At 38.4% G+C, this 24,814-nt stretch overlaps 1 protein-coding gene across 2 annotated transcripts in view; it reads right to left on the reverse strand.

Moving 5' to 3' along the window:
- Nucleotides 1-429: 429 nt before the first annotated feature.
- The window catches only part of sstr3a (somatostatin receptor 3a), a 46,365-nt gene continuing 21,980 nt past the window's right edge, over nucleotides 430-24,814 (reverse strand). The window contains exon 2 of one of the 2 annotated variants that reach the window (XM_085272102.1): nucleotides 430-7,305. In XM_085272102.1, the coding sequence (XP_085128228.1) occupies nucleotides 5,820-7,271 (1,452 nt within the window). In that variant the 5' untranslated portion in view covers nucleotides 7,272-7,305 and the 3' untranslated portion in view covers nucleotides 430-5,819. Of the gene's footprint in view, nucleotides 7,309-24,814 lie in introns of both variants that reach the window. The other variant, XM_085272101.1, reaches the window with a different exon arrangement.

The following is a 24,814-nucleotide window of genomic DNA, read 5'->3' on the forward strand; positions in this document are numbered from 1 at the left end:
AAGTCTGACTCCTTGGAAGTAAAATGAACAGTGGCTCAAGGTTTTTGCACAGACCCATACATTTTATGAATAATCACTCCCCCGATACTGGTGCCATGATTAAAGTATAAAGTAAGTTCGTTCTGGGGTTCTTATGCCATAATGTTTTAACGTGTTTCATGAATAAATGATGACTACATGTAAACAAAACCTATTTCCATTTTCAGTATAAATGAGCTGTCATTTAAATGCAAGGTGCTGTGGAGTAGCATGGATCTGTGCTTCTGTGACGGGGTTTGTACAACTGTGTTTTCCATGCAGAATTTTACGCCATTGCTTTGCCAGCAGTTGTGAACTGAGGGCGTAGTGTTTAGTAAATCCACTTTAATTACTACTTTTTTAGGGTAGGAAAAAGAAGAAAGGCAGGTCAGTAGTAAATTTTAAGCAATATTTGGCGTTTAATGGAGATCCTCTTCCATGAGCCCCAGTAAACCTTTGTATGCTCAATAGAGGCAACTTGACACTGTTTGTGAGTAATGAACAAAATCATTTTTACAGTTATGTGAAAAAAAGTCTGTGTGTAATCACACCAAAGTGCAAACAGTGTGTACAGGAGTCCATTCACATGTACCGGAGTCTGATAAAGAAAGGACGCCTGTCTGGCACATAGCTTTACTTTATGACAATTAAAACACACAAAATTACCAAGAATGCACACCAACACAAAGCCAGTGTGACCAAGTTTGTTTTACATGATAACTCACATTCCCGAAGCAGCTCAGTACACCACAAAGACATAACTTCAGATAAGAAAATAGTAACTTATTAACTTTTTTAAATCTTTTTCAGTGTTGCAGTTATACAGATCATAACGGTTAATTAAGGCGCAGATCCTTCAGAATTATATGTTTAATTACAGCTGTACTGAAATTGATGAGGACCATAAAAACAGTATTGTGGCTACTGCTCAAATATTTCTGGATCCACCCTGGCCTACACACCTCAGGCAGCACGTGTATAATTAATCAGCGAGCCTCGGCATGATGGCTCAGTGTTCAGCTTTCAAGAAACAACACAGACAAATTAGCTCTTTCGCTAAGGTCACAATCTGAGCAGCGACACAGATTAATTTCAAAGTACACCCATGTAATCAGATAATTATCTACATTATTTGTATAGAATCAGTAAGAATGCTGTAACATAAAAAGCCATGCAACTCTGTCTCTTAGAAATTGTCCTTATGAACCATTCCTGCTACGGCAAACACGTTTTCATGGAAACTGAATGCAGCTTGATTTCTTTTATAGCAATAGAAAATAATACAGAACACTCGCTGCACATAGGGATGGGCAATCCGAACAAAAAAGCTACCTGATATTCACTGAGAACTGTTCAAGTGTTCTTCAAAGCTCGTCTCCTTGCACCTGTTCTAAGCGACCGGGACGTGACAGCTTTATCTGGCAGTGTTTGCTCGTCTTCACTTTCATTGACTTTATTTTTAAAGAGTTCCACACAGTCTGACAGCTGTATTGATCTTTAGTGCTGCATGTTAGTTACCAAAAAACCTTCTAAATCTTGAACTTCTGATCTTAAAACTAAATAAGAATCATTACGTAGAAACAAAAAAATATCCACAGGCCTGAATGTCTGATGCAGAATTGGCACAATTTTAATATCTTTGCCATAAATCAAACCCGCTGGCACACATTCTGTAACATCTCTGCAAATCTGGTGATGGTTTAGACTTCTACCCTGGAGAAAGTTGCAGTTTCCTTGAATAGTACCGTGTCGTCTATACTGGGCCACACATTACCTTTGGCATCCTGGTTCTGGCCCAGGCTGTATGTCTAATATCCCTGTTCTAAATAGTGGAGTCCCACTTGTCTGGCCTTGAATATCAAAAGTCAAAATGGCAGCTAGAGACAAAAAAAAAATGTTTCCAGGTATAGGGGCGATGTTTTCTTTTCTCTTTTCGCTTAGCTTGATCATATTTTCAATACGAGGGCCCGAGACAGTAAATATCTAAATTACTAAAATATGCATGTTGAAGATTCTGGTGTGGTTTAACTGTTTTGTGGAGCAGTCAGCATGTGTTGGGAGAGTGCTGGAGTTTTATGGGTAAATTCGTCTTCCACATGTGAAAAACTAGGATACAAGTATTGTTTTAGTTAAATTTAGACATCAAAGAAATATGTAATTTGCTAAATTAAAAGATAACATGGGTTTCTTTGTCTGTATGCAGGTGTAATAACATTATTTTAGCAACCTGTGCATAGCAAATAATTCTAATAGTAGGGCAATAAGCGAACCACAAAAATCTGTATTTTAAAACCAGAAATAATTGCAACCCTATGATTATAACCTTACCAACTTCCCTACGTCAAGCAACCTTACTGAATGAACAGACATCAATTTAAAGTATATTCCCTAATTTCTTCTTTATTAATACAGTTTTGTCTCTTTCTTGTGGGAAAATGTTGCCATGCATGGAAAAGTAAACCTGTCAGTTAAAAAGCAGTGTCGGTGTGAACTGTGGACGTAGTATTTCTATAGATGGAACTGCTGCGATCAGCCACCCACATCTGATATTATCTTAAAAACCCTTATGTTGCAAAAAAAAGCATATTATATAAAATCTGAATATGTTATTTGCAGACAATAGCTTGAAAGATATGAATAACAATATCCAGCAGAAAATTTATGAAGCATTTTAAACTGATTTCAAGGTCACTGGTTAAATATTCAAGCTTTTCTGCAGCATAAGGAGAAAAGTGAATGTGTGTTTTTCAGCACCTTGAATTTTTATTTCTGAGGCTTAAAATGAAACAACTTTAAGGCTGGGTCAGTCTGTCAGTGGTTTTAAGTCTTATTAAAATAATGAGTAAACATTTGGCCCGCTACCTGAGCAGCAGGTACAAGAAATTTAAGAGAATTTGTTACATTCACCGTTTGGCTTGAAATCATTGGATACCTGCCTTCACTCAACAGACTGCTCTGACACTACCCATATGGAAAAGAAATCGAAAAAACTTATAAAGACTTGCATCAGATTTGGCTTGCCTCATATAGTGAATCATATAAGGCTAATGGAAAAGATATATATAAATCTTATAACGTTTGTATCTGTCTTGTGTGAAACTTGTATGAAAAGCATACAAGAGTGAAAACAGATATAAGATCCCCTGAAAAATTATATAAATGAAACTTGTATGTATTGGATACTTCCTAAAACAATATATGAAAGTAATGAGAAAGTGGACACTTTCATAAGTAAATCAAATAAGGGTATAAAAGCCTTCAGTATGATTATATATCAGAAATGGGAGGGTTTTTTTCTCCTTCTATAATCTGAGTGTCAGGTAGAAACAAGTTTCATTTGTTTCAGTTTGCTCATTTTAAGTTTTAAATTTAAAATTATATATATATATGATCTGTATCTATAGGAATATAAATAAAGGTGAACACTACATGAAAAATTCACAGCATTTCCGGTTTCCAGTGTGATTGCGGTTTGACTCGTGTGAGCCGGCGTGTCGTCATCAGAAACGTGCGAGACGCTCTGGATGAAAGAACTTGGTCCTGCGTCACGCTTCACATCTTCACGGTGAGGAACTACGACACGGACAAATGATGCAAGCGAGGGAAACCTGGATGACGCTAATGGAGTTTGCGAGTGCCTGCAGCAGCTTGATCTTCATTAGATCAGAGATTATACTGAGTTTAAATGGGGCACTGAAATTAATGAAAAAAATATAGAATATTTAAATTTAAAAAATGGTTTTCCTATGAACTTTTCCTTTTTTGTTGGCATGTTTTAGAACAGCAACTTCTGTATGTCAGCGGTTATTAGAAGCACTCTCATTCTGACAGCAGCCTCAGGGCTTTCACACAGGTATCGGTTCAGCACTGACAGATTAATGGATTCTCTAATATCTCTTTGACTGTCACATCAATCCAGCCGTTATTATAAAGCACTTTGGTTTTATGAGGCGGCTTTTTCAAATTATTTTACGTGCACAACTGCTGCTCTGATGACACACTGGAAGCAGCTGGATAATAAGATTTTGTAATTATGCTGGATCTAAAACTGTTAAAGTGTTTGATTTCTGAAAGCAGGGCTGGAAGCTCTACGAGAAAATTCCTACAGCATGAGCGTGGATATGCTCATCTTTTATATCTAACGTTTATCACTTAATATGGCCAAAGCTTCTAACAGTGGGGTCAGAAGTTTTGGCAAAGGCACAAATCTTGTCTTTCATACAAACGTTATTTGTGGCGTGGTGGATATCAGCCTCTGAGCCAAATCCTGAATGATGGCACATTTCTAAGATTAAATCTCGGTGGGATTAAGAAATAGATTTGAGGAGATTCCTGGCCGTTGATCCAAAAAGCTGATTTGACCTTAGTTATCGCTTTGACTTCTGACGTGGTGCTCCATCATCCTGAAAAATGCACAGATTATCACCCCATTGCTCGTGGACCATTGGAAGAAGCTGATCTATCTGCTTGCTTTTTCGTATGATCAGTCCTTTAAAAGCAAGCAGATAACCTGAAGCCCACAAAGGGTGATCGACTTGAAGCACTGATAATACAGAAATGGATTACCATCAATCAGGACTTGGGCCAGAACTGATTATTCACCAGTAAAAAAAAAAGCAAAGAATGCTTATGCTGAAAATAATCCAAGTAAAAACTGAAATGACAAAGTGTACAAAACACAAAATGTGTGCCACTGCCAAAACATTTGGTCATGAGTTTAAAATTTCTGTATGTGCGGGGCCAGCCAATCAAAAATTGTCTTGAACAGAGAAACTTGTTTTAGATGGAGGATAAACTGAGGGAAGTGGAAGCTAAATAAGGATTCATCTCAACTGCTAATTGTGTAAAGTTACTCTAGTAGAAGCAAAGAATGAAAATATGAGGCAAGGAAATGAACATAATGGGTCCCTGGAATTTGAAAAAGTGCAGCAGGCTTGGAAAATAATAACATACTAATAATGTAAGTAAGAGAAAACAGTTTTCCACAAATTATATAGTATATAGATAGTTTATATCATAGATCCACAGTTCTCATAACCTTAACTATGCCTTGCACAGAGCCCGGTATAAAGTGTATAAGGATTAATTTAACAGTGCACCATGCATCCAAGGGGTTAAATAAGTATTTAAAGATAAGATATGACACTATTGATGAGATGCTGAGTATGTTTAGGAGCTGGCAGCTGGTGGTTATGTTAAATTAAACAATCATATTCAAAAAATATGTAATACATTGACTTTTTCCTGGATTCACTGAGTGTGAAAATGAGTGCTTTTGTCCTAACCCAATCAGAAACATTATTTTTTTTGCATGTTGTTCATCCACCCCGACCACCTCTTTACCTGTTTGACTCTCTATAGAAAACACAAAGTGTGATCCCGGCAGCAAAATGAAACTAACAGACAAACTAGGATTTCTAGGAGCTGGAGCTGCAGGCATTTGGTTTTATAATAGTTGCAGTAACAACACCCATGTCATCAACCTAGATGGCGACTGAAGCTTAAATACAGCCAAACCTGAGCAAATGATTTTCACATTATGGAATATAACAGCTTAAAAGAGCAGAAAAAATGGTGATCAAACCAATTAAAGGCACATATTTGTACATACAGGCATGCATATAAACAAAATTTACATTATAAACATGCTTTTTAATGTGTACACTGATGAAAAAATGTTAAGACCCACCCAAGTGTTCATTAATGGGTTGTTATGGGTTTTTTTTTTGGCTTAGAAGCAGGCCACCCTGTATTGTACTCACTCCACATCGGTCCCATAAACTTAAAGTTCATATTTTACACTAGAGGTAACTTATCTCCAATGATGCACTTGGTTCCAAGTTTTCCTCTGGTAGCGTTTTAGTGCTCCCACCCTTGGTTCCGTTGAGAAGCAGTGGGACAGTCAGGGTGGCCCCGTTGGCGTCTTTCCCTTTCGCATCCCCCATGTTATCCCGCCTATCTGGGGAGGCTAGCTCTGTGACTCCAGGCGTTGCGCCTTTCTCTAAGAATAACGGCTGCGAGCTCTGCAGCTGGTAGCTGCTGTTTCCATTCTGGGCAATTCTGTATATCTCAGTCATTTCTGAAACCACCTCTTCATCATCATCCTCTTCATCCCTGATTGCTCGTCTCAGGCTCTCTCTGGGCATGAGCGCCCTCCTGCCCTCGTCCTGCTGCTGGTGCTCCAGGGGCTCGTGGTTCTCCACCTTCCTCGTGGAGCGGCAGAGGGCTTTCCGGAAACCCCGCTTGAAGTTGTCTGACAGGAAGCCGTAGACGATAGGGTTGGCGCAGCTGTTAGCATAACCGAGCACTACGACAAAGTAGTAAAGGCCCTGGTACTCTGGTGGCAGGGCCACCAATAAGTTGATGATGTTGAGGGCATAGAAAGGTAACCAGCAGAAAACAAACACAGCAACAACAATCACAACCATGCGTGTCACTTTCCGCTCTGACTTTCTCCGCTTGGTCGAGGTGGCGTGGACTTTCTTCCCCGAGCTGCGGATCTTGAAGACGATGAGCAGGTAGCAGAGGCAGATGATGAGAAGAGGGCAGAAGAATCCAACAGTGGAGGTGTAAATGATGAAAGCAGCCCTCCAGATGTTAGCCGGCTGGGGCCAGGCGATGTTACAGGTGCCTCCTGCTTTCTGGATGTTAGCAAAGATGACCACTGGCAGAACAACAAGGAATGACAGCGCCCACACGGTGCCATTCACCACTTTGGCCACCTGAGGCCGCCGCCACTTAGAAGACCGAATGGGGTGGACCACGGCGAGGTAGCGATCGATGCTCATTACGGTCAGGCAGAAGATGCTGGTGAACTGGTTGATGGAGTCGACAGTCATGACCAGTCGGCACATGAAGGAGCCGAAGGGCCATGACTGGAGCGTGTTCTGCACCGCCAGGAAAGGCAGGCCGAGCATGAAGAGTTCGTCGGCGATGGCCAGGTTGAGAATATAGATGTTTGTCACGGACTCTATCTTTGAGTAGTGCAGAACAATGTGAATCACTAAAGTGTTGCCGCCCAGGCCGATGATGCAAACAATTATGTAAATGAGTGGGATGAGGACCCCTGCTACGCTGGGACCCGAGAAGGCATCAGGGGCGGTGGAGTTGGTGGAGTTGAACAGCGTGTCGTTCAGATCGCTGTCGTTGAACATGAGCGGAAACAGTGGGAGACCCGGCGAGGGGCTCGCAAAGCTGCCGTTCTCCCACGTCTCAGCCGTCATCTCCAGGCCGGAATACGACGCGTCACCCATGTTGCTTTGTGATCTCAGCTCCCACCCATCTGTTCTGCTGAAGCAAAGAAAAATAAAATAAAGTCACTGAACTTCATAGCTGACATTTTTCAAGTTTCTTTCAGAAAGCAATGAAAAGAAATGGAAAAACTGTTTTTCAAGGACATGACAAAGGGTAACAGTACTTTTACTTTAATATTAAAGCTCTTCACACTCAGACTAAGAAGTCATCAATAATAAGAAATATTAACCTGAATATATATTTACCATGATGTACTATGATGGCTGAAGTGGTTAAAGTCTATACAATTTGTAACTTTGTATAAATTTACTGGGTCATTTTAAGAAATTTCATCAACAATTTTTTAAAACACAAAACAGTATGCTTGTTAATAGATAAGTGTAACACTAAAGAATTTACTATTTGATTGAAAATGATGCTCACAAGGTATCCCAAGCTATTTATTATTTGTGTGTACTGAATATCATTTTCAATATTTTATATATATATAATATTATTTTTTCTAACTATAAGCTTGGTCTGATTTTTTAAAATACTGCTATAGTTGTACTTTCAGCAACTTCCTTATTTTATGAAGCCGAGGTACTGAGGTTGGACTTAGAGGCATAAACCTTCAGATGCCCATCTCATCCTGGTTTAAAACTGGGGATTCTTTGCATGTAAAACACACATTAACCACATGAAGACAGTATTTGTTTTTCTTGGTATAACTCCTATATTTCTGTTCTGTCACCAAATAGTTTGTTGCCATTCAGGCCACTAAACATTATTTTTTGCTATTTGCAGGTTTAATAACCTAAAGCCGGCCTTTCACTTAATGACTTTTCGATTTCACAGATGCAATAAAATCCATCCAGTCTTCCAATAAACTCATTGGGGTTTCCATTGTTGTAAAAACAATGGAAACAATTGATTGCTTGATGCTCATGGGACCCGACTCCAGCAGAGCTGTTTAAACCCTTCTTTTTCTTGTCTTAATGTTATAGCGTTATGTCTCAACTTGTAAATGGTGAATTTCTTTAATGTGAATGTGGTATGTGTTGACATGTCCACAGTCTGTGGTGGCTTCTCTTCTTCATTTAGGTTTTTTGCTTTTCTTTTGTGTACACAAAGGCAGCTGTGGCCCAAAGCTCCTGTTCAACACGTTTAACCCCTCGGCCATAAAAGGTGGGTGGGCAGGGTTGGTAGTGTGGACACCCAAGTTTGCGAATAACTCGGGAACGAGGTGTTGTAGGATTTTGAAATTCATACCATAGGTGCAGCTACTAAACATCTTGGACGACTTTGAATCTCAGTGACCTTGAACTCAAGGTCAAGATAAGAAGTCAAGCTTTCAGAAAATCACCTTGGGTTTTCAAACTTAAATGTGCACCTACTAGGAGGCTGACTAGGAGGAGACAAAAGGTCTCCCAATTTAGTTGTCCAATACATGTAAATAGTAGTTATGTTGTAATTTTGCTAATGAGAAATAAAACATATTTAGGAAACATCTATCTGGAATTATAAAACTTGTGGTAAGATGAAGTGTCTGTATTCTGAGCACAGATTATTAGATATAGTATTACAATGCATTTGTAAATTAAGAGTTAGGGTATTTTATAAAATCAAGCTTTGCAAGTCACTTTTTCACTCCCAAAAAGTGTTGTTAGCCATAATAAGCTAGGCTGTTACATGAAGAGTTAGCAGAGATGTTTCTCAGAGGGTGAGCTGCAAAAAAGAAAGGCTGTAGATAAAATAACGAAAATGGGATAGAAATGGATATGAGATAATGACTCACACAGCAAATACCGTAGATAAAGATGCTTGTTTGCAGCATGATTTCACCATGCCATCTATATTTGGTTCTTTTGATAAAGCAGGTAAATTAAACACAGGATATTCTCACACGTGGAAAAAGCAGATAATTGAGATTTCATTAGCAACCCAGCAGCACTCTAGTTAATGTGAACTGGGAACACGCATGGAGGAGAGTCGACTGGAAGACGTAGGGGGGTGAGACTTTGTCATGCTGACCAAACACTGAAGGGAAATAACAGCTGCTACGCTCACCCACACAATCTCTTTCATTTTTAAATGAAGCATGTGAGAAAGAATGAGTATCTGGCATGCTAGAGAAGGTCGTGTTGCTCTGCTTATTGGTCACTGCTGTCCAAACTGAAATGACATATTGTCAAAAATGTTGTACAAGTTGTAGACTGAGAAGACTTTATCTATTAACAGTTGAAGCATTCTGTTGTTTTCAGTGACCTGAAACTAGGATAGCTGTACTGAGGTCCAAGAGCAAGAAAAGGTCTGTTGTCCTAAAGAGTTTAACACTACAATTTCAATAGTAAACATAAACATCGCCCCCTGGTGGCAAATAAATACAGCAATTTAAGGTACATCCGCACTGGTGTCACTTTTCAGCTACATCCATTTTTTATATACAGTTTATGGTACATTGTGATGGACCGAGTTGAAAAAGCAGGAGTCACAGGAATTATTAGAAAACTAGGGTTTCCATTTATTTAACCCCCCAAAAATTATATTTACAAAAGTAATAAATGTTCAGCTCATAAAAGAGGTCAAAGAAACAAAACTCAACAAACCAAATGACTGCCCAAACAAACATAACTGACCTAAACATGAAATGACACACAAGGGTACATACAATGCCTGATCAGACCACTATGAACATGAGGGGTAACTAAACAAAACACAATTGTAAACAACAAAAATGCAGTAGATTCTGGTTCGTTAATAAACTAAACACCAAAGAAGGAAATCAAAACTACTAAACCCTAAACTCAAATACTGAATTAAGTACAAATACTTTGTTTTTAATTAAAGAAAATACACATTCTCCCCTTCAGTAGGAAGTGGTGGTGTGGTCCAATTATCCCTCTTTGTATTTAATGATTTCAAACTCTGTCCACCACCTTTTGTCTGGCAACTCCCAGGGATCATGGCAGGTAAAAAGTAAAAGAAACAAAGGTTAGTCAAAAATAAAAGTAATGAACTGGTATGAATTCCTAAGTAAACTAAATGTACGTGCTTACAAATAGAACAAATGTATCCAAACCAATTAATAAAGTTATTGGAAACTAAAGTGTGTTATTGTGTTCAAATGAAGAAATGAAAATACACAAGTTACCGACTTTAGAGTGTGGCTATGGGTTTGGCCATCACATACATGGTATGGTGAATAATAACGGCTTTAACTTGAAAACAAATGACAGCCTTAATGTTACGCCTGAACTTCAGATCACAGGATTTTTAAACATTAAGGCTTTCTAAAAACCTGCAGAAACCCTGATCAGAGAAATTAGAGCTCGCTCACAGCAAAAACTAACACAACATCTGTATTTAGTAATAACTTTTGTTTTAAGCTGTAACAAACCAACAAACAGAAGGCTTAAGAATCTTTTTCGTCTTCTAAAATAACTGATAAGTGGGAATAACAAATACAGAAGAGCCTGTGAAAAACAACCTTACTGAGCTTCAAAAGTTTCGAGGGTCTCTACACTCATGCTCTGTTCTGCAGTACTTAACATCAACTGCACAATGCCAGTTCTCGATTGAACTGCATTTAGTGGCCAATCATAACGGGAATCTCCATATGCCTCCATTCTAGCTCAAGATAACAAAAAAGCTCGTCATCTCATTCGTTAATTTGAATGAAGGGAAGAATTTCTAAGATCGTTTTTACCAGCTCCAGCCTTTGCCTGTCATTGACAGACACAGAACTTTATTGTTTTTTTACTATTAGAATTATAACTACAAAAATAAAAGCAATTTAAGTTTAATAAGTTTCGATGAAAGCCATTTTTTTCTGAAATAACCACACAGAAACTATTTTTGTGTGTTGAATGACTTTTTTAGCCCACTTCCACTTAGGGTTAGTTGCCTTGAAACAGCACTAAACATGCCGGAAAGTGTGTCTACTGGAGTGTGCAGACTGGAATTTGGTCATGTTGTATCTATTTTACACAGTCTGTGTGTAAAATAGACACATCATTATTCTGGATGATTTCCTGGCCTGGCTTGCTGTTTCCTGAATTAGATAACTTTTGTCCAAAACATGAGCTATTTTTAAACCATTGAAACATCCATCCATTCTCTTCCACTTCTCCTTGTAAGGCTCAATGTTGGGGGCGGGGGCTGGAACCCAGCTGTCTTAGGGCGAGAGGCAGGGTACACCCTGGACAGGGCACCAGTCTGTTACAGGGCTAATGACAATCGTGGCTCAAGAGTTGGCAGTTCGTCTTGTAATCGGAAGGTGTGTGAATGTGAGAGTGAATGAATAGTGGAATTGTAAAGCGCTTTGAGGGTCTCAAAAAGCGCTATATAAATACAATCCATTCATTATAATACATGGAGAAAGACAACCATTCACACCTATGTGAATTTAGAGTTACCAATTAACCTAACCCCACTAAGTGCATGTCTTCGGAATGTGGGAGGAACCCACGCACACACAGAGAGAACACGCAAACTCCACAGAATCGAACTCAGGACTTTCTTGCTGTGAGGCAACAGTGCTAACCATCGTGCAACTGAGCTGGCCCACCATTTAAACAAATATATCTGTAACATTTTTTAACACAATGTTGTAGACTAATGGAGATGACGTAGCTCACCTACAAAGACCTTAAGTTAACTCTTTAATAAGTACACAGCAGTACAGCCTATTCAGTGTATTCAGTGTCAGAATGTGTCAGAATAAAAGGATGAATTTTACAGAAAGCCTTCTCGAAATCGCTTTGTTCTTCTTCTTCTTTTTTTAACTTACAGAACATCTAATGTGTGAACAGCAGAGCCCTGAGCGTATCCAAGAGTTCATCTAACAAACTGACTGAAAGCTTATTGTTGTGCCAAGGCGGCAGCTGCAGACTCAATAAAAAAGGATTTCAGTCTCTTTAGTTTAATTTAAGACACGTGAGGAAAAATGCAAAGTGCAAAACACGAAAACAAAAGCAGCCAATCTACTGTTTACCTCTTTGCGAGGCCGAGTAGTTTCTTGGTTTTGTCACATTAATCATTTTTCAATATCTCCAGTTCCTCGTGATTACGCACATTTCACATTACATTCCCCAAATTTGGGCACCATGGAAACAGGGGGGAGACAAAGCCCAGAGATCAGGGTCGTAAATCAAACTGAACCAAATAAAAGAAGAATGAGTTTTTTTGTCTTCTCGAGGTGAAGTGTTTGAAAGAGAGGAAGAAAGAGTACACACCATTTTTCTTTTGCAAGGAACAAGGACAAATTACAAATACCAGCAAATTGGGTCTGGTATGTTGTACTGCTGATAAAAGCCTGCGCACATGGTGGTTTTGTACTGCCCTGAACTCATATCGCTCTTCAATTAAATAACAGAGAAACTGTAAAAAACAAACAACAAACAAATACAATTATGTCCTCTGGTTATGTTTAAATGTGTCCCTGTTGTCTCGTTAGCTGTCAACATGTTTACCAAATCAGCTGCAGTCATTAGATTATCATTATCCAATGAGAAAGATACACAGTTTTAATATTGCTAAACTGGTTTGGATTTGCATGTATGTCCATAACGTGTTGATAGCAAATGTCTTTCTAGAAAGAGTAAGACTTCATAATAACAGTCCCTCAGCAAGAAAACATAATGGTGTATTTTTAGGTATAAGGAAAAAAATATCCAATCACTCAGTGTTGGGTGAAAAAACATGTAATCACCTGTAATTTGCATTTCTAAAACAAAGACATGCACAAACCTAAATATGAAACAACAGTCTGAGTGTTTGCAGACCTTAATGAGCTGTTGCACCTGGCTGATTGAAAGGAAGCATCGCAGCAAGAGATCTTTCAGTTGAAACAATGGGAGGAATTATACAACTCTATCACACACAAGTGTGGGAAAAGACGCTGGTTTCTCAGTCAGCTGTGTCTAATGAAAATTTGGAGCTAGTACAAGCAAAAAAAGGATATTTATGACCGGAAACATTCAGGCAGACGGACACTGTGAAAATCTCAAAGCAGTATGTCTTCAATAGAAACGTAAAAAATACGAATAAAATGTATAAGACAATGCATGTGAAAAAATGATTAAAAAGCTCCCTGAATAAGACGAGATTCACACGCAGAAACCTACGGAGCCCCTCTGATGACATGGTCCAAAAAATAAATAAATTTTGCCCACAAAGTACTAATGGTATAACGTGCCCACAAAATGGGTATATGTGCCCACGAAATACTATTTTGAAGGCTCGAAATAGGTAAAAGGTGCGCATGAAATGCTAATTTGTGGGCACAAATTGGGTATAACGTGGCAACGAATTACGCATTTGTGGCAACTCAATTCAATTCAATTTCAATTTCAATTAAATTTTATTTATACAGTGCCAAATCGCAACAAAAGTCGCCTCAAGGTGAAATAGATAACGTGTGCACATCATATTGATACAATTCCTGGACAGCTGCTAAGAGACATAAACATAAGAGTAGGCTAAACCTATACACTGTGTACAGAGACAGTATGATTAAGTTTTATTTTAGGCTGGGAATGAGCTACAAATGCCTTTTGAAAAGCCTGGCAATGCAAGGAACCATTATTACGGAGAGACATTTAAACAGGATATTGAGAGCCCAGTTGCTTTACAGACGTAAGTACGACCTGGACGCTGGGATAGATTTTATTGTCAACCAACTGGAAGGGCCTGGGAAGGATCACGGTTATCGCTCAAGTGTTTCGTGCCCACAAATTAGCATTTTGTGCGCACGTTATAGCTATTTCGTGTCCTCAAAATAGTATTTCGTGGGCACAAAAAAGTATTTCGTGCCCACGAAGTAGTATTTTGTGGCCACAATTTATTTATATTGTGGACCATGCCATCAGAGGGGCTCTGCAGAAACCAGCTTTAACACCTTACATTCTGCGAATCTGAGCTGTCCACTGCTATTTGAGAAAGACTTCATCAAGTGCCATGCCTCAAACATTTCAGGCCATTATAGAAACCAGAGACGTTTTTCTCAGCTTGATCCAGCTGTTACGACTTTATCACTTTCTCACATCATTATGTTGGGTTTTTTTTGTTTATGGGCATTTCCATAAATTTTAAATGGTAAATTCAGTCTTTGGCTCATAAATACAGAAGATCCATATAAATTCAATGCAGAAATTCCTTCATTTTAAAATGTTACATTATACTGTATATATTTTTTATACCTTTTTAAATTTCTTCATTTTTAAATGATTAGACTGGCAAATAGCAATATTAGGCTATTATGAGACAACAGCTAACTATAAGTGTATTACAAATACATAATTTACTTTACATATACATTAGGTGACTTTATAGTTAGACATTTTTCGTTCTTAGGCTTAGGATGTTCAACCATCCCACCCTTTCTAAATGAGAATGAATACTGTGTAGTGCCTCAATAAATATGATATCAGGCTCGGATGGCACTGGTGTAGATGTGAACCTGGGGACTGTAGTTAGAGTTTCATTGTTTTATTCATTCACTGAAGGAGAGGAGGACTCGACCGCGGGACAAAAGAAGGCAGAGTAAAAAACAAAAACAACAAAATCTAAATCATTAATGAAAAGGCTGAGGTCGCACGCAGGAGGTCAGTGAGCGAAGCAGGCGACTTCAACAAGGAGCTGGCAAAGGGCAAAAGAAACCCTGGAAAAGGTCGTACACAAAGTAAACTAGAAGAACACGAAGCAAAGAGCAAACCTGAGCAAACACACAGAAAGCTTCACTATAGGAAGCAACATGAAGATAGCAACTGACAACAACAACATGGAATAGTGAAGTATGTTTAATAACTGGACAGGGGTGAGATAACCTGAAGACCTAAAAACATAAAATCACAGAATACTTGTTTACCTTCAGCTGCTGTTCGTTTTTTAATATGACGAGTTACAAATCTCACTGCTAAGATATGAATCATGGGACAAATGCTAAAGGACATTGTGCATATTTCTGAGTCACCAGAAGCTTTGACTAAAGAACAGATTTCACAACCATCATTTGAATAGACAGTAATTATATATATATATATATATATATATATATATATATATATATATATATAGCGTTTAATCAATTTATAATTAACAGGGACAATTGGCCTGCTTTTTAAATTACACCAGCTAAACACTGACGACTGCTGCTTTTCGTGAGTCTGTTAGATGTGAAAAAAATCACGTAAACTGCATCACAACAGGATGCTGTGAAAGAGCTGTAATTGTTTGTGTGATCACTGCTGTGGTTAGACACATCCCAGTCATCCCCGTGGCATTTCTCCAGGATTTCCATACTTAACTTTGTCGTGATCGCTTTCATTCCTGCTGAGCGTGATATGGTGTTAGGTCGGGGATCCAGTTACGCACCACAAAAACCCATCTCAGCAGCATCAAACCTGCAGCGTTCAAACAGAGACAAATGAAGTACCGCGAATCCTGCACAAAGTGGAGATTTTCTTACATGATGCTCACTTCATCCCCATTTCTACGCATATTTCTACCATTTTTGTGTTCTTGCACATGATTTTTCATCTGTCTTCTCTCACGTGTACTTTTCTGTGTCTGTGTACACAACATTCATGATGTTCAGTTTTAAACGGCAGAAAAAAAGGCCACATCTGTAAGTTGGAGGAGTTGGTGGAGGAGCAAATTACTTATCACACCAGAGACACCATGATGGATTTTTACCTTCAATTTCAATTATTCATCTGTTATTATTACTATCTGTTATCATTTAAACTACAGGGTTAGGTTGAAGATAATATCATATTTTGCAGCAGATGTTACCATTTTTTTAAAGCTTTGGCTTCTTGGTTGCCATGGTGACACATCTCCAGTTTTGTCACAATACATGCTGAAGATGCACTAATTACTGAAATAAACTGATTACAGTCGTGCTTTTTGTTTTGTGCCGGTGTATACAAATATAGATTCGTTTTTCGTGGTAATTCCACATTTTGCTGTGCCACCGGCTGAGGCTGCAGCTATAACCAACAACCAACAGATTTTAAGGTTTTCCACTTGTCATAGGGAAGTGCCTTTCTTCCATTTCTTCCCCTCGTTAAGATGCTCCTAAGCCTCTTAAAGTCCTCTCCACTCCTAACAGTTTTTCACCTGAGGAGCTCTTCTAAGGGCTCAATGCTCTGTGAAGATCATTCTTTTTCATGATATGTCTCAACTCTAAGCCGGATTTCTCAGAAAACATCATAATGAAGGGAACACTTGAACACTTATCAATTTTCTTAGAATTTTCTTTTATCACTAGAAACACTTCATAGTACTGAGACGCTTTGTAAATAAGTGCTCTTTCATTTATTCCCTGGGAAAGAGAATTGATTTGGTTTTGTTAACAAATATAGTATAAAGTATATAAAGTGCTAAGTGTCCTGATGTTATCACCATGTAACTGTTCTTCTTATCAGCTTTGACACCAAAAATAATGGCATGCATGGGGGCAGGTTTGGTATGAGCACTAGAGGGGACACGTGGAGTGACGGGTCGTCTCAAAAAACTTTAGAAATGCTGCATCACTTTCAGATTCATATTCCCAGAATTTCTGATTATTTACTCTGCTGAGTTTACACAAATGGATAACTCCCGTCCTGATTTGTCTTTGACTGGTTATTTATTTAGAAAAAGAAACAAAAAGAGTTAATAAAAAGTAACCCAGTATATGTCTAACTGCCAGGCCAGTTTTGTGTCTTTAAATGAGCCATCCATCTATCCATTTTTACTTGTACCGTCCCTTCTTTAATTTGACTTTGGTACATATGGTACAGTGCCAAAGTCTTAAGCCTCCCCTCATCCCTTTATACTTTGCAACCAAAATAAGAAATAGGTGGAGGGTTTTTTTAAAACAATGTTCAAACATGTTATATGAGACCAAAATAATTCTAACAAGCCAGAAAGTCTGTTTGATATGACCACCTTTACTCTCCCACACAGCCTGATAAATTGAGTTTAGGACAAAATTCAGAAAATACTAGAATTTCATCATTTCATCAAAACTCAAGCACAAACTTCTTGGACTGCAAACTGGCCACACAGCAAGCCCTATTAGTTTTCAGATAATGTCATTAAAAATGCTCCAGCCAGAAGAAATGCAACAAACACAGCGCACAGTTCAGCGGAGGTGAAGCGGAGTCTGGCCGCTACTGTCTGGCTGGGCTTGTTTGTTTCCACTGCCTTTGATTTTGGACTTTTACTTCTGCCTCCTGTTCATCTGGATTTGGCTTCGCTCCTCCTCTGTGACTGTTGTGGCATTTTAGTGCCGCCATTCGCCTCGCTCCTACCAACACCACAACTGTCTGTTTTTTTACCTAGAAAGATACTTCAGGAATAGAAGTTATATACATTTGAAAACTAATCTGAATTCATTTAAACTCGCAAAGAGAAGCAGTTCAATCTATGATAAGTTGTTATTTTTAATCGATTTTTCTAAACCTGGCAGTATGGGAGTGTCAGGGATCTGACTGCAGTTGAACAATATATATCAAATATATAAAACAATTCATTTACTTTTTGATTTTTCTGTGTCACCAAAATGGGTATTACTCTCTAAAAAAATAAATAAATTAGTGCCATTTAAACCATTAGCTCTATTCAAAAGCCACAAGGAACAAAGAGCCTTTTATTTTGCAGCACTTATGTTGTCCTGAGGAACAAAGGCATAAAGAAGAGTGCACGTGACCTCATTTGCACTTAGATAGGAAAGTGATCACATATCACAAAAAAGTTTAAATAGATCCAAGAAGAATTCAAAAGACAGAATTATAATTGGTTTCTTCAAAGCACCTCAGCAGGAGATTTAGGATGCTGCCAGAATTGGCACCCTGATCGTGTAGAAGGAGCACAGAGGCGTTTTAACGGTAATGTGATCCCTGGTTGAACTGTAGGGGTGAGGATTTTTCTGTCACTCAAGAAGTCTTCAGACTTTGCAGTAGTCCTAAAACTTTTTTCCATGCTAAATAAATAAATCAGAAATTAAAAGCTCGGTCTGTGTCAGACTGTCAAAATCATTCCGAGGTCATAATCAGCTCAAATCAGCCTTCAACAACCCTGATATATTTTTGAAAGTGGAGCTCTGCTGGGTTTTCATCCATTATTTAATTTGTTTTTCTCTTAATCTGGCCCACATACTCATAGAGCATCATATGAATGTTGATCCAGAGCCATCACTGCAGAGCACGAGCGAAAAAACGTCCAAAGGAAAATGAGGTCATAGCGGATGAAAAGAAGGTTTGGTGTCCCACGAGGAACCAAAAGTTAATGTGAAATTATTATTTTAATGGACCTTAGTGGGACTTGTATTTTCCATCAAAATAAGTAGGCAGAAAAAAAATGCTTGTTTATATTTAGGAAAAGATGACAGTTTGTTGTCTTAGTTACAGTAAAAGTTCAGGAATGAACTAATATCAAAATATTTGTTTTATTCTGTCTTCACACAAAATAGTTTCAGTTACTTTGTTTCTTTTTTCCTTTTTATCTAGTTTTGTTGTTTATTTCACTTAAAAAAATCTTTTGCACCTGCTCTAATTTGTTTAGTTTAGTTCAGTATAATGACTGTGATGTAAACAGAGACGACTCTCACTGAAGTCACTGAGGAAAAGCTTCATTTAGTGTCTAATGGCTTTCTATCATTTGGCATTTCTTCTGTGCGGTGCTTTGAATGAATAATGAGAAAGCAACAACTTCAGTTTCACTTGTCACCAGGATAGCCAAACCTGCATGAATATATAACAACAACTTAGATAGATAATGCATAGATGGTGCATTGCAATGTGAGGTCCAAGTTCCCCAAAAAGCTGGCAGACCTAGGGACATCTGCACAGATCCCCTCACAATCAGACAAACGTTATATAACTCGGGCCCAAGAGGACCCTACAGGACTCTCAGGTGCAAAGTACAATCGACACCATAACTGTGATCATCACAGAAGTGGAAAACAACAACTTTGTCTTTTCACTGATTAATTTTTTAACCTGATTCTTCATTTACCCATTTTCTTCCACTTATCCAATTCACAAGAGAGCAGGAGCCTGCTATAGACTGAGAGGGCGGGGACACAGATCACCAGTTTATTGCAAGGCTCAAACAGAGAGAAAACAACCATTCACACTCACGTCTATGGCCAATTTAGAACTAGCAATTAACCTAAACCCACTAACTGCATGTCTGTGGAAGAAAGCCACATAACTGCTGTTACAAGCAGAAGTTCAGATAATTCAGGGCACCAAATACTGGCCTCGTATCTAGTTCTGTTAGTGGTTCTGATATTGGACTTAGCAATGAATAGTTTTAAATTGGCCACCCAGAACCGCATCGGAAGATATGCGCCTCTAAACATTCACATAACAGTCAAGGACCAATGCTTACATTTCTTCTGAAACTTCATTTCAATTTTCTATGGAAGCCTGGCTTGTGACAATAAATGTGAATTTTAGTGCCTCTTTTCAGATTGTTGGTGCAAAAAAAACAGGCGTCATTTAAACAGGTCATAAAAATTTCATTTAAATTTCAGTTAATTTGTCTTGGCTTCATGGAGCAGCTTGATTTGCGTGTCTTATGTAAAAACTATTAAACAGCTAAACATGTTTGTCAGTTGAATTACATGTATGGCATTGTGTGCATACCATCGCTTGTATTTCACAAGAAATTCAGGTCTTTTTTCAACCAAAAAACTCAAATATTTGCTGCTTTCTTTGTCATGTGTGAAGATAAACTGAATAAAGTTGTTTTTTTTGGATAAAACAAGCCATTTAAATATGTCAATTTGGGCTCTGTGAGTTGACAACATTTCATCGACTGCTGAAAATATTCATGATCCGCAGGAAAGTTCAAATATTACACAATTAGCAGCTTCATCTTAAAATAAACTCTGCCGTGCATCCATAACACCTATTTTAATTTTTTACGAGGCTCACAGAATTAATTTACCAAGCTCTCTGTCTACATCTATAACATCTTGACGCTTGTCTGTTAACTGCATTTTATTTGTAATATTCCATTCAGTCTCTAATCTAATCAATGAGAACGTTTTCAAATCTGTGACCCAAACATCAGTTTTTGCTTTCTTTAGATTATTGTTCACCAGCTTTCTACTGTCACTACAATTCTTCACCTTTCACATAGCAAAAGAAAAATACTTGGAAAAAACAGCACACCTGACTAAAATGAAATATGATCTATATTTAAGCCGTTTGATGTCAACAGCCTTTGACTAGATGATGGTTAGAGATGTATCAGGGACTCATCGCTTGTGATCATTGGTGACACATTCATTTTTTCTTTATTTTTGGTTGTCTCGCTGAGTCATTCCGGACAGATTTACAGATTTATTTATCCAATACAGTGGCGGAAACAAGGCTACAATTTACAGATGTCTCCTAAATGCATCACAAAAGATGCTGTCCTGAAAAGATGACAGGTTTGAGCATAGACTGACTGAATGTGAGTGTGTCTGATTGGGCGAAATGGCTGATTGTGGGGTAAAACTTTCTCAAGAACCGCTCATCAAAACGACTAAAAAATCGAATAAAAAAAATCTGTCCAGCAATCTTTGATTGATTTTTAGACCATCTCTGATGAAATCTCTAAATGTCGGGGGAAATCTCAACTCCCCCGTGAGAGGGGGAGTTGAGTAGAGACTTGATTTTAGGGTTAAATTTAAAATTAAGTTTATATCTCCTTGAGGACACTACGGAGAAATGCCTATTAGATTTTTTAAAAGTCTCCATGGAGTCATCCTGAAAGTATAGTTGCCTTTTTTCTATATCTCAAAAACAAAAAATGTACAGGGCAGGCTCATCGTGGCCACCATTTATACTATGAAATTTCACCCAGATATGAATCCATGCAGTTTTACATCTGCACTTACATAACTGTAATAAATGCAGACTTCAGGAGTTTCTGCATCAAAAAGGTCTGCACACGCTCTGATGGTTCAAGCTAACACACTGTTTTAGTGTTACATTTTACATGTAATGGTATTAAAGGTAACCGACCCCTTTAATATGTCTTGAGCAGTCTTAAAATCACCCCAGTGTGTGTTTATTCAAACATTCTTTGAACAAGTGGCTTTTGTTGCAGAAGTGCCTTTGTGTGGCTGAACAAACCTGCAGCTATCAGAGCTGCTGGAGGTGAAAGCTGCCTTATCTCAGACATGAAGGTGCGACTGCTATTTGTGGTTTCATGGAAGTGAGTGGCACACAACGTACAATTACTGTGAATGGGAAGTAGTTGTTTTTATTGTGAGCTGTGGTTTTGTTGGAAAATCATTCAAGCAATGGAGTGGTTCACTGTTTAACCAAAGCCTTTGAGTTTTGTTTTGTTTTTTTTAGAACATGTGAAGTCTATGAAATACTTTGTCACAATCGAGATATCGACCGAAGAAACAGTGTAGCATTTGTGGTGCCATTTTTTTGGAGACCTGGGCCCGTATCCCTAAAGAATCTTTGTGCAAAAAGTGGCTCCTAGCGGCCAAATTCTAAGAAAATTCTCAGAGTCATGACGTTTTCTTAGAATTTCCCCTAAAAGTGACATGACAATCCCAGTTAATATAAAAGCTATTCCTCAAGATTCCTAACGCTTAAAAGGGCTCCTAAGGCGAGATCTGCTAAGAGCAGGGAAGAGGACTTTTAGTGGCTTAGGAGTTCCCCTAAGCAGCTGCACAAAATGGCCAACAGAAGAGGCAGGAGAGATGTCCTGCAAACACTGGATGACAGGGAATTATTGAGACGCTACAGATTGGATCGTGCAGGAATCATGTTTGTGGTGGATCTCCTTAGAGATGCAATTACTTCACCAACTCGACGCCACAACGCTATTACACCGGAGACGAAAGTAATCACAACCCTGAGGTATTTGGCAACTGGGAAAATGCAACAATGCAGCAGTGATGACTTGGGTCTGCAATCACAGACATTGCTAAAAGCTGAGCCGTGTTACCCTCGTTAAGACCACACTGGACTTGTAACGTTGTGATTTCTACTTCATTAAGGACAGCCCCTTGAGATAGGCCATCTTGTTTTCAACAGGGTCCATATGGGAGTGAAAGTACAAAATATGTCAGCTAGGATATTAATATGAGCAAATAAGACACAAATCATTATTTGAACAGGGTGTAATGAGTTTAAGTTTTCACATATTTTAGATTCTAATGTTAGGCTATAACCCCTACAGCTTACTATTCATTTTCCAGATATTTTCTTGAATGTGAAATATTATTTACAATTACAGTCAGCATAAGATTAGAGTGTATAATTATGTTTATTGATTTGAGGGTACATCCTTTGCTCATTATCACCAAAAGCTCATTTCCATCAAACTTGTAGGATCAACCAATCACGGCTTTTGAAATGATGACTCATACCTAGCAACGGGGTCAACCACACCTCCTCACTAAGATAGGATTTTCCATCCATTCCTTGCTCAGAGTTCACTGAAAATGTTCTGGAATCACTTCTAAGCTAAAACTCCTGGCAAGGAATTTTTAGGTTAAGTTAGGAGCTCTCTGAGAGGATTCTCAGAATCTTTAGGGATACGGGCCCTGGAATGTTAATGTACCGGCCTTTGTGTGACTGTAGGGTCTGTACCTTACAATATAAAGTGTCATAAGGCAATTATTGTTGTGATTTCAAGTCAATTTACATAAATAAAACTGAATTGAAACGAACTGTCTCTAAAGCCCTTTGGGTCAGCTTCTGTTGTGTAAGATGCAAAAAAAGCTTCATTTTTCATAGAGTACGTGTGAGGTACATTTTTTCATTTCCCAAAAGATTATTTATTTCAGCTGATCAGATTTATTTGTGGTCTACACACTGAACACTGAGGATAGAAACGAGGTATTAACCCTATCACATTATTATTGAGTCGATACCAAAACCAGCGTTGGTATCGATCTTATCGGTAGTTTTGGGTCGATCTGCCGACCTCTGGCAGATGGTTTTAATAATCCACAGAGGAACTTAAGCGTTTTTGCTTTAACCACCATGTGAGATCATAAGCTGGTATTTAAGCCAAAGTCAGATAAAACTGATTGATATTAACAAAGACATAAATTATCTGGTGTGAATTCGTTTATCTTATGCCATTGTCGTGGTTGTAGAGTTGTTTTTTAGTTGGTTCCCAGTTTGGTTCACTTTTACTTTTAGTGGTGAAGTTTCTTTTATTTCTTTTATTTCTTGTTTTTCTATTTTTACTTTCCTCGCTGTTTCCATCTCCATCTTTCCTCCGTCTTGTCTTAGTGCTTGTACCTTCATGTTCATTTCTTTCTGCATTGCATTGATTGTTTTCACTTGTGTGTAATTACTTTCACGTCTGTCCCACTTCTGTTTGCTCCTGCTGTGTGTCATTCCCCACTGAGCCCCCCACACTACTGCAGAGATGTTTCGTTAGATAGAATTTACAGAAGTTCCTTAAATGCATCACATGCAGGAAGTTATACAGTTACAGCTGAAAAGAGAGGCTTGCTGAGAGTGTGGGTGTGATTGTGGGTTGCAGCCTTCTCAGGAACCGCTCATTCAAACAACACGAGTGACTGTTTCTGTTTGACTCTGTGAGTACTTTGACTTTCAGACCACCAGAGAGATACAGTTTTATCAAAGTAAGAACTTTCTGTCCTTCTCTTACTTTCTCACACCCTTCAAATCCCTCTTTTAGGGTTAAATTCAAAAATAGCTTTTGGTTAAGGGATGGTTTAGTTACTTTTGTACCTGGCGAAGGTTAAACGTAAGAATGCATTTAGAGTTTTTCTCACAACAGAAAAATAATTCTCAATACTTAATTTGGTTCTGAAATCAGTAATGCATTTCCCCACCCACATTAGCTTTTCTCATTGTTTCTGTGCACACTGCTGTGATTTTTACACATACTTCACTACTATAGATATTTGCTAATGTGTTGATACACTTCTGATCTGAATCTCACAACTCAACAAACCATTTGTACTTTTGTCAGTCAGACTTCTGGATCTCTCACGCTCCTGAATACCATCCACCATCGAATTAGTGTTTTCAGTCAAATGACTTCAAGCATTTTTCAAATATGCATGAAAGACCGAGGCCAGTAACACACTGTCAGTGGTAGCCGTGAAACCGCTCTTCAGTTGAAAGCAGACATAAACACATTCTCAGGAGAGGTTTAGTTGAAAAGCATAGAAAGACACACACTTGTGTCAAGGTGTTGTGAGACTGCTAAGTACACATAAGCGTATACTATACATACACTCATCAACCACTTTATTAGGCACACCTTGCAACTACCAGGTCAGACCCCCTCTTCACCATATTGACGTGATAGCATCACACAGTTTTTTTCTTCCCCATTCAGGTTTGAATTTCAGGACATTGCCTTCACCATGTCCACATGCCTAAATGCTTTGTTGCCGACAGGTGATTGGCACTGGATTCACTCCAATCCACAAGACTGCAAATGCCAACTCTAGAGTAAATCAAATGAATGGTTCTCGAGATAGGTGCTGATTAAAGCCAGATTAGCCACCGGCTGGCCTGTGTGATCAGCTGCTTCTCAATCTCTCAATCCCAGTCACAGAAAT

The sequence above is a fragment of the Mchenga conophoros genome, linkage group LG4, assembly GCF_057382185.1.
Source record: "Mchenga conophoros isolate Kocher_MC1m ecotype Shallow Benthic linkage group LG4, M_conophoros_male_GT1.1, whole genome shotgun sequence".
NCBI classification, from domain to species: Eukaryota; Metazoa; Chordata; class Actinopteri; order Cichliformes; family Cichlidae; genus Mchenga; species Mchenga conophoros.